The sequence below is a fragment of the Mus pahari genome, chromosome 6 (genome assembly GCF_900095145.1).
Source record: "Mus pahari chromosome 6, PAHARI_EIJ_v1.1, whole genome shotgun sequence".
Taxonomy (NCBI): domain Eukaryota; kingdom Metazoa; phylum Chordata; class Mammalia; order Rodentia; family Muridae; genus Mus; species Mus pahari.
This window is the reverse complement of record NC_034595.1, coordinates 17,038,318-17,049,020: the sequence shown is the minus strand read 5'-3', so window position 1 is coordinate 17,049,020 and position 10,703 is coordinate 17,038,318. Positions and strand designations below refer to the sequence as shown.

Genomic DNA, 10,703 nt, shown 5'->3' with positions numbered 1-10,703 from the left:
GGCGAACACCCCTCCTGGGCAGGAGAGGCGCAGGGCGATCGGGTCCAGATGCGGGTCCCTCCTCTCCAGTCCGCTCTCTCCCCGGCCCCCATCTTTCTTATCTTGTTGATGGCATCTCAATCTCTAGGAGACCTTCCTGGCCAGGCTGTTAGATTAATCTGATATTCTCTGAAGATATAGCTCCCTCACCTACCACTCATTCTTTGGGGCCCTCTCTAAGCCTAGTTAGTCCCCATGAGTCCCCAGAGGAATCCACATATGGCAGGTGGCATAGGGTGAGCATGAACCTGTAAGCTTTGTGCACAGGCTTGTGGGATTATGGGAGGAAGAGAGGTAGGACACTGGTTGATGGGATTGGGGGAATTACGAAGTGTGAGCCTAAGGGCGCCTTGGCCTGTGGCAGACATGTCACTATGTGTCTACATGTATGTGTCTATGTGCAAATATTTTTGTATGCGTGCATGTGTCCTTGCATGTTCATATGTGTGTGTATGTGTGTGTGTTGTAGAGTCACACGCTTTCTTTTTTTTACAAAGTGACCCCAGCTTTGTCCTGAATAATAAAGTTGTCTGAGTAGGGGACCCTGTCCACCTCAACGCTGTCCCCATGATCTATCTGAGGGGTTCTCAGAACTCTCCAGGTGATTTTCTGTACCTTAGGACAAGGGACAGGCATACTGGGAGGTCAGCTCTATCTGACTGGTGTCAAGAGGAAAGAGGTGGTTGGCTGGTCCCAGAAGGTCCCACCAGGTTTGTAGTGTCTCCATGGCACGTCCGCTGGCTGCCTCACAAGATGGCAGACACTGCCATGAAAGGTGTAAAACCCAAGCCTCATTTTCCAAGGCAGCTGTAGCCGGTGGCCTCAGAATATGCAACCTGGACTCTACTTGCCCACAGGGGCATCTCAGACACTTTACATCTGTGGAGCAGGCCTTGCGTAAGGCAGGGGGACTCTGCACACCTCTGCCCTAAATATGCCCTGTCACTCCACTGTCACCTTGAGACACTGTCCCTTAAAGGGCTGGTTCTTGGAGGAAAGAAGGGAAATGTGGACACATTTCCTCAAGGGCTTGGTTAAATCCAGATTTGTGGCTCTTCCTAGATCTATGGAAAATGGTACAACCTGGCAGTGGGATCCACCTGCCCGTGGCTGAGGCGCATTAAGGACAAGATGAGCGTGAGCACGCTGGTGCTGCAGCAGGGGGCGACGGAAGCGGAGATCAGCATGACCAGTACTCGATGGCGGTGAGTGGGGCACAGGAGTGACCAGGCTCCCTGGTACCCCCATCTTGTCCTGGGACCCTCAGGTTCACAGCTGTCCTCCTCAGCAGATGTCTCATGCCATTCCCAAGGACTGTGTCTCCGACACTAGGCTTCCTGTGCAACTTGCCCCATCTTGGGTATTCCTCCCTCGGCTGAAGAAGGGAACAACTACCCCACAGACCTAGCTGGAGAGCCTCAGGCCAGTGGGTCTGGGGTGAAGTCTAGACTCTATCCATCCCTCCCTGATGCTGTGCAGTCTATCATGAAGTTCTCCCCCTCCCCCACCTGTCCTCTCTCTACTGTGGTCCAAGACTCCATCCATCCATCCCTCCCTCCTTCCCTCCCTCCCTGTCTCCTGCAACCCATCTACTTTCCTTCCTACCTTCAACCTCAGTCTTCCCCTTTGATCCAGTTTTCACCTAGCAACCAGAAAGACTTTTTTTTCAAGATTTGTTTATTTATTATGTATATGTACAGTGTCTTCAGACACACTAGAAGAGGGCATCAGATCTCATTACAGATGGTTGTAAGCCACCATGTGGTTACTGGGATTTGAACTCAGGACCTCTGGAAGAGCAGTCAGTGCTCTGAACTGCTGAGCCATCTCTCCAGCCCCTAGAAAGACTTTTTTAAAAGCCACACCTGCTGATGAGAACCTTCCTTAGCTCCCCGCTGCCCTCAGTATTAAGAGTAAAATCTCGATATGACCTCTAAAACTTTAAGCTTTCCCTGTCCATGCTCCAAGCCCCACCATGGCCTTTGCAAGCCTCTGCAGCAGAGCTTTCAGCTCCCGGGGCCCTTCACTCTCTCATCCCTCCTGGCCATTGCATATCTCCATCTACCCAGCCTAATTCTGTGAGTCCTGGGCATACTATTTCCATGCCATTTCTTCTACATACTGCTCAATACACTGTGTGCATCTGGCCCTGGATGGACTTGCTGTCTCACATCACAACAAATCTCATGCAAGCACAGGCCTGTGAGGCTTTCCTCCGTGTCCCCAGCATATGGCACTAGTGTTGTTCACAGGACAAGGAGTGATTGTTTAAGAGTAAGAGAATTCTACAGCGCTTCCCTGACCCATAGGAAGTGCTGAGAGATCCCTATGACAGCCACGAGGGGCATTGATGTGTGATCTCCATGTCCTGGATGGGGACATTAGACTGAATGAAAGCTGAGCGCCAGTTCGTCACTGCCACCAGGGTAATGTGCAGCAATGACGACTGCGACTTTACTGCCAGGACTCATGAACCTGTCCCCTTACCCTGTTCCTCATGTACAAAAGAGGGATTTCCAAGGGCTAGGGTAACAATGAAGCAAGATATTTGGAAATTTTGGCTTTATCATTGCCAGGAGAGGTGTCTGCGAGGAGATCACTGGGGCATACCAGAAGACGGACATCAATGGAAAGTTCCTTTACCACATATCCAGTAAGTGAGGGAACACACCACTGTCCCTCCCTTCCCCTTTCTCTCCCCACTCCACCCTTGCAGCCTTCCTTCCCATTTATCTAAGAAGTCATCCATCTTGGCACCCCATGCTCCCCCAGTTACCATGTGACCAGAACCAGGAGAGGTGCAGAATGTCAAGGATGACATCATCAGCTCCCCACCCCGCAGCCCCATGCTTGGTGTTTTGTGGCAGAGGGATATGAGCCCTAATTTACTCAGAGATTTAGCAACTGTCTGTTGACTGTCCCGTGTGTGCCAAGTCATTGTGTGTGGGATGCATGCCGCAGATGGTGAGCGAGGGAGAGATCAAGTGCATGCACAATAGTAAGCAAATGAACGGGCAGATGAGTTCATGGGTCATCTGAAAGACAGGAGGAGGGAGTGATGGAGGGAGAAGAGAAGGAAGGAAAGTCAGACAGATGGGAGAGAAGGGAAGGGGAAGGAAGAAAGGAAAGCTGGCCATGCTGGTTTATGCTTATATTCTCGGCAATGGGTTAGAGGAAGAAGGGTCAGAAGTTCAAAGTCATCCTTGGCTACATAGCAAGCTAAAAGGTCAGCCTGGGCTAAATTAGACTCTGCTTTTAAATAAAAAAGGGAGAAAAGACTAGGAACTGGGGCAGGGGTGGAGAGTTAAAGGGCAAGAGAGGAGGGAGAATGGAAGGGTGGGAAGAAGGAAGGGAGGAATGAGAAGAGGAAGGTAGGAAAAAGAGGGGGAAGGTAGCAGGGAGGGAGAGAGAGAAAAAAGAGGAAACAAGAGCGGATGGAGTGGAGGTGGGTGTCCAGCAGCTGGGGAGAGAGGGATGCTGGGTGAGCCGATGTTGATCCCTTGGAAGGGCCGTGTGACTATGGGGATGGATACAGGCATGCTGAGTGCAGGATGGGTGACAGGCCTCCAGGGTGAAGAGCCTAACACTGCCTCCTTTGGTCTGCTTGCACCTCCCACCCAGAATGGAACGTAACCTTGGAATCCTACGTGGTCCACACCAACTATGACGAATATGCCATTTTCCTGATCAAGAAGATCAGCCACCACCATGGCCCCATTATCACTGCCAAGCTCTATGGTAAAGGCCTTAAGCATGAGTCTGTTGGAGCTGGGGTGAGGACGGGGTGGGACAGAGATTATTCATCTATGGACCATGGGTGGGAAGGAGCAGGAAGCCTGTCTCTTCTTTGTGAGAGAACTTCCGGTCAGGGAGAGACAATAGGCCCTGGCCTTGAGGAGGCAGAGCTCAGAATCCTGGGTGAGGTAGAATTCTCGGCCTTCTCTAAAAGCCACTCCCAGGGCAGGGGAGACGGTTCAATGATTAAAGCGCTTGTCACCAAGAATGAGGTCAAATTGGGATTCCCAGAACCCATACAAACACCAGGTGGGTGTGGCCACCTGCCGGTAATTTCAGCCAGCAGGGCATCTGTCAGGTTCTGACAGGGGATCCCGACACAAGCTGGCAAGGGAGACAAGCTGTATCTGTGAGTTCTGAGTTAGACTGAGAGAACCTGCCCCAACGGTAGGAGAGCAATGGAAGCTGATCCCTTCTTCAACCCCTGGCTTCCACCTGCACAGGTGCCCACATAGACAAACACAGGTGCATACATGCGTGCGCACAGGTGCGCACCCCTCCCTACTATGAAAATGGAAAGGAGCCAGGAGAAAGTGACTCTAGAGTCACCAAGGCCCAGACAGAGCCAATGGGAATAGCCCTGAGTAAGGACCCAGGATCTGTGATGGGCCCAGTCTTTCTCTTGGAGAGCCATCTTTCACTGGTATGCCAAGGAGAGTTAATGGGCCAGTCCTTTCCACACTCCAGCTGGCGGGGGAGCCTGGGACTCTCAGTTTCTCCTCTGCTTTCTGTTTGCAGGCCGGGAGCCACAGCTGAGGGATAGCCTTCTGCAGGAGTTCAGGGAGGTAGCCATGAGTGTGGGTATCCCTGAGAACGCCACAGTTTTTATGGCTGACAGAGGTAAGTGGTATTTTGGTTCTTCTCTCCTTCCTGTCCCTTAGAGAGAACATCCCCAGTCCCTCTAACACTCAGAGACAAACAAGGCCACAGTCCTCTCCCTCTCTACAGGGACTGAGAGAGCTCCTGGGTTTGCCCCAAGTCTCGGAACATGCACTAGCAGAGGCAGCACTTAACGAATCCCATCCTTATCCCAGGGTCACAGGTCTCCAGGAAGGTATCCACAGACACTGCTGAAGAGACAGCAAAACCTTAGGGGTGAGGGCACACACTCCACAGTCACAGTACCCACATTGAAGTGGCTCAAGCACAGAGGTGTGACTTCTGGCTAGCCAACCTAGACCCTTACTTACCTCATCCGTCAAATGGGATAACAATGAGCTCCCTATCGAAGCCCACTGTGAGGGGTCTGTGAGAAGAAAAAAAAAAGCCATTAGAGGCTGCGGCATGAGGCTTTGGAAGTGCCCCTGTCAATGGTCTCCTGAGGATACTGACGGAGTGATGCTGGTCTGTTAACTGTCCCATCAAAGGCTTTGAGTGCAGTGAGGAGGGCCCTCCATGAAGTGCTCTTAAGCACAGGACATGATGTCCATAGAAATCTGGGTCCACCCTCCAGAGCCTGGGCCTCCTGCTCACTCTTCTTTTGTGTCCTCTGCCTTAGGGGAATGTGTCCCTGGGGATCGGGAGGTGGAGCCCACGTCAATTGCCGTGAGTATCTCGTCCACCCTTCTTCAACAGCCCCACCGCAGACATGCCGTAGAGACTGGCATCTACTGGTGTTTAAGAACTGGCCGGCAACACCAGTTTCTTGGGCACAGGAGCAGAGACAATACCAGAGTCTCTGGGGAGAGGGATGAGGCTCTCAAGCACAGAGCCACAGCGGTCTATCGCCTTGCGTGGGGCAGTGTGGAGCTTGCAAATGTTGCAATAGAAGTCTATCCACACAGGGAGAGAGGAAGGCTTGGTCAAGGTGTTGGCTTCTAGGATGACAGTGGTTGCCCCTTTGAAGCACTTAAAATCCAGACCAACATGACTATTGTAGTCCCTAGTGGTGACAAAACTCTGAGCCTGGTCCAGTGGCCAGCCGGTCATGACATTGACATGATCTTTAAAACCTCATCCTTAAGGGATTCCCCAAGGAAAAATTCAGTAATCTCTCCCTGGAGAGAGACCAGGTAGCTCTCCTCCAGGGACTTGATCTTCATGTCCTTGTGCAGGTGGCTCAGCTTGGTGACAAGAGTCACTCCTCATCTTCAGCTTTGTCTCCGTGGTTAAGGGAAGCTCACCAGAGATGACCATGATGATATGAATAGCCAATTGAAAGTCTTTATTCCAGTCAGTTGGAACCGCACTCAAGGGCTCAGGGACCCGAGTGTAGCCCCGAGTGTCCAGAACACAGGGTTTTTTAAAAAGGCAGAAACCATGACCTCACATCTCACTCAGGAGCTGCATTGGGGGAGGTCTTCTCTTCTCAAAAGTGCATAGTTTGAAGCAAACTTCATTTCAAACCAAGTAGTTACCAGGTGGTTGTGCTGGCACGTGCCTTTAATCCCAGCACTTGGGAGGCAGCCCTGGACTTCACTGGACTTCCTCAATTTTCTTCTTTATTTAGAAATTTTAGTTAAAAAAAAAAAAGTCAAAATCCAATGACGTACCCCAGCTGGAGATAGCGGGGCTCGGCTAGGGCTTTCACAGAGCCATTTGGCTCCATTACCAGGTGTTTGCTAAGGCATCTACGTATATATAACCCATGTCCCTTTATTGCCTAACTGGTATTGCTACCAGTAGAAAGCAGGGTGGGAGGTAATCATATTTATTTGCTTTATAGATTATCCTAATTTCCTTACACTTACATTTTACTTCTGGCCTTTAAATTTCCTTTTCTCTGGTGGAAATGCTTCCATAACAAACATTTTTCCTCCCAAGAGAAAAAAGGTGCAGCATATTTCTGGGTCCTTGCTGTCTTCGTCAGGGTTTCATTCACTATGATGAAACACCACGATCAAAAGCAACCCGGGGAAGGGCTTATTTGGTTTATTCTTCCACATCCCTGTTCATCACCTAAGGACATTGGGAAGGGACTCACACGGGGCAGGGCCCTGGAGGCAGGAGCTGATGCGGAGCCCATGGAGGGGTGATGCTTACTGGCTTGCTCCTTGTAGCCCAGTCAGCCTGATTACTTACAGAAGCCAGGATCCTGCCACCTACGATGGGGTGGGTCCGCCCACATCAATCCCTAATTATGAAAACGTTCTACTGGCTTGCTTGCAGCCTGATTCTATGGAGGCATTTTCTCAATTGAAGTTCTTGCCCCTCAGGTAGCTTGTGTCAAGTTGACGTAAGAAGCGGTCAGCACACTTACGCAGCTTAGACTGTGTTTCTGTGAGTCCGGCATACCGTCAGCAGCTTGGGTGAGAGGAGAATGGCCGGGTGGCACCGATCCTTCTCATGATCTCCATCATTTCCTCTTGCGCTTCTGCGTTGAGATCCTCCCGTTGACCCCGAGGGTCTCCAGGCTCCCCGCCCTTCTTCTCTACAATGTCTATTCGGAGGTGTTTGTCTGTTTTAATTTGGATGGTTTTATTTTTTTCCTCGTAACAGGACAACCCAACTCCTTTCTTCAACTCAGGAATGTTTTCTTCAATTGTTTCTAGCTTGTCTTCCTTCCACAATGCCCAGGATGTGGATTTATTTCCTGCAATGTCTAAATCACAATTGATTATCTCAACTATGAAGTTAAACCAAACATCTCTTCTAACTCTAATGGTTTCCATTGCTGATGGTGCCTCTTACACCAATAGATGCTACTGTATCTTTCACAGGTGGCTTAATTTTTTTTCATATTTCTTGCTCTCATATTTCTTTATCCTTGTGAGTTGGGGATAGTCCTTCACTTTAATCCAATTCCTCGGAGCATCTGTATTATCTAACTTGGTTCCTTTTCTCCATCTCTCCTTTCTCACCAAGGAAGGCCTATATGTCACCGGGTTAAGATGAATCTGGAAGAGACCACGGGCCCTGATGGTTTCAGTCACCCCTTAAAAGAAGAAACAATCTCAGAGCACCATAGAACTACCTCTTCAAGCCTTAGACCACTCCTGTGAGCAGACAGGCTCCCTAGTGACCAACGTCTCCATCCCCACCCCTTTAACTGGTCTTGAACTCTTGCTCAGGGGATTCTACAGCCAGAAACCCTCTTGAGCCCTTTCTGTGAATTCAGATTGATACTGGGGCTAGCATCTCATTAGGCAGTCTGGTCTGTTTCCACAGCTACAGGGATTCAGGTGAGCAAGCGCAGTGAGGTCTCTGCAAAGCTGTTCTCTTCTCTCCCCAGAGAGCCCGGCGGGCAGTGCTGCCCCAAGAGAGTGAGGGGTCAGGGTCTGAGCTACTAGTAACTGGAACCCTCAAGAAAGAAGGTAAGGAGACACATTCACTCGCCTGCTTCAGCCATGCTGTGGAGAACAGAGCCCATGGCTGGCTGAGCCCGTGGCCAGTTCAGACTGGCTGCCTCAGCACTGCAAGGCCCACCTCTCAGCCATGGATAAGGCAGATGAAGTTCTGAGCCCTCTTGGGTTGGAGGGAGAGGGGCAACAGATAAAGTCCCAGGTTCAGGAGGGCTCAGCTCTGCCATGAGAAGTGAATTTCTATCCTGTCTGCATGCTCACTAAGCCTTGGTTTTCTCCGCTATATAACAGGACACTTGTCTCTTGAGCTGACCTTTAGGACTCTTGTATCAGTAGAGGAGCAGGATGTATGGATGCTTCATGTGGATGACAGTTTGTTTAACTTGGTCAGCAAATGCCAAGCCTGCTCCACCATAGGCCTTGTGCTAGACATTGGGTTTTTCTTGGCTCTTCGGGTTTTTGTGAGGAGACTTCCAAAGGGGCAAATGTTAGGTCCAAAGGACAGCGTCGTCAAAGGGCTGGTGATGCTAAGGAGACAAGATGATGAAAGGCATTTCCTGGGGCCAAGGGAACTCAGGCTGTGTCCTGGCATCAAAAAGGGTCTTATGGATTAAGGGAGCGCAAAAGCCATGGATACCACGAGACTAAAGGCCTGAATGGTACCTTGTGAAAGGGTCAAGGTGGCTGTTGGTGAGGGGAGCCAGCTAGATTCTCTGGGTAGATAGGTCTTCAAGTCACTGTTAAATGTCCTGAATCTGGGTCACAGAATGAACACTGGTTTTTTGAGTTTGGGGGTTTGGGTGTTCATTCTGAGGTTCACCATCTTGAGGTCTTGAAGAAGGTAAGGGATACCTGCTTCTCATCCAAAGGATGAGTTGTTATGCCTCTCTGACAGCACAGCGGTGCATACCAAGTTGTACACAGGTCCACAGCAAGTGCTCAGTAAATGCTGTTCTTCTGCCTCTCCCCAGACTCCTGCCAGCTCAACTACTCAGAAGGCCCCTGCCTAGGGATGCAAGAGAGGTATTACTACAATGGCGCTTCCATGGCCTGTGAGACCTTCCAATATGGAGGTTGCCTAGGCAATGGCAACAACTTCATCTCTGAGAAGGACTGTCTGCAGACGTGTCGGACCATAGGTGAGTGCATCTTGTCTTTGCACCCCCAATGTCCCCAGCTCTCATTGTCCCACAGACCTGGTTTGCCCATGAGCTGGAGTTAAGGTTTTCTCAAGGTGGAAAGTCAGGGCAAGGTTGCTCATAGGAATTCCACGTGACATGAAGATGCAGGTGGCCTGGGTCAGCCATGTTCTGTTTGTTTGTTGCTGGGGACCCATCCAGTTTCCCAGTCTGTACAAGAAGGACCATGCAATCTAGATATTCAGGCTCCTCTGGCTCTGTCTGTTGTCCTGTGCAAGGCTAACTCTCCATGTCCCTCTCTCCTCCACAGCGGCCTGCAATCTCCCCATAGTCCAAGGCCCCTGTCGAGCCTTCATAGAGCTCTGGGCATTTGATGCTGCACAAGGGAAGTGCATCCAATTCCACTACGGGGGCTGCAAAGGCAACGGCAACAAGTTCTACTCTGAGAAGGAATGCAAGGAGTACTGTGGAGTCCCTGGTGATGGTAGGAGGCCCTGGGGAGTCCAGGGAGACAGGCGAGGGGGTCCTGGAGAATAAATGCTAGGGACTGGAGTGTCAAATGATGGACTCTTTCCCAGGTGAGCAGCCTGGTCCACTCTCTGGGCCTCAGCTTCCCACCTGGGAAATAGGCCAAACCCAGGAATATGCCCTAGCTGGTCCTAGCTGGACCAGAGAAGATGCAAAGGGCATTTAGCAAGTGACATTTCATTCTTGCCCAAGGACCCATTCTGAGTCACTCTGTATCTGCAGGGTACGAGGAGCTCATACGCAGTTGAAGGTGCCAGTCTGCAAGCCAGAGGGTAGCCACTGTCGGTCACAGTGCAGTCCAGCTTAGATGATCTGGACCCAAATAAAACAAGCTGTCATTTCGTAGCATTCTGTGTGTTGTCGCCTCATTGTCACAATAAGGGTACTGGAGGGGAAGGGCATGAGTAAACCAGCCTTCCCAGGAGAGAAAGATGCACGGTTTGCAATGTGACAACATCCCGCAGTCCAAGATCCTGGCTGTGCACCATTTCAAACACAACAGTCCCCAACTCTTCAGTAGTGGAGTGTGGTTATTTTGCTTTACAAATGCAACATAAGAAAGAAAACTAGGTAGATGGTTGTGGTGCACGCCTTTAATCCCAACACTTGGGAGGCCGGCAGATTTCTGTGAGTTCAAGGCCAGAGTGGTCTACAGAGTGAACTCCAGAACAGCCAGGGCTACACAGAGAAACCCTGTCTCAAACAACAACAACAACAACAACAACCAACAAAACCAAAAAAAAGGAAAACAAAAAAGCAAAAAACAAACAAAAAACACCAACCAAAAACAACCAAACAACAACAAAAGGCAACCGAGTCTTTAAAAAAGTAACAGCATTTACTAGACACTATCCTCAATTCTAAGATCAGCCCCCACCCCAAACCCAGAAACTCTGACACTTGTTCCTAGATGAAGTTTCACAGGAGTCACAAAGATTCAAGGACAAATAAACAGTGGTGT

At 50.2% G+C, this 10,703-nt stretch overlaps 1 protein-coding gene across 1 annotated transcript in view; it reads left to right on the top strand.

The window, feature by feature from the left end:
• Nucleotides 1-10,090, top strand: part of Ambp (alpha-1-microglobulin/bikunin precursor) — an 18,037-nt gene extending 7,947 nt beyond the window's left edge. Inside the window, exons 2-10 of the mRNA XM_021200991.2 lie at nucleotides 1,102-1,244; nucleotides 2,616-2,692; nucleotides 3,661-3,777; nucleotides 4,573-4,674; nucleotides 5,333-5,379; nucleotides 8,006-8,087; nucleotides 9,047-9,214; nucleotides 9,525-9,698; nucleotides 9,965-10,090. Coding sequence (XP_021056650.1) covers nucleotides 1,102-1,244; nucleotides 2,616-2,692; nucleotides 3,661-3,777; nucleotides 4,573-4,674; nucleotides 5,333-5,379; nucleotides 8,006-8,087; nucleotides 9,047-9,214; nucleotides 9,525-9,698; nucleotides 9,965-9,990 — 936 coding nt within the window. The 3' untranslated portion in view covers nucleotides 9,991-10,090. The remainder of the gene's footprint in view (nucleotides 1-1,101; nucleotides 1,245-2,615; nucleotides 2,693-3,660; nucleotides 3,778-4,572; nucleotides 4,675-5,332; nucleotides 5,380-8,005; nucleotides 8,088-9,046; nucleotides 9,215-9,524; nucleotides 9,699-9,964) is intronic.
• The last annotated feature ends 613 nt before the right edge of the window (nucleotides 10,091-10,703 follow it).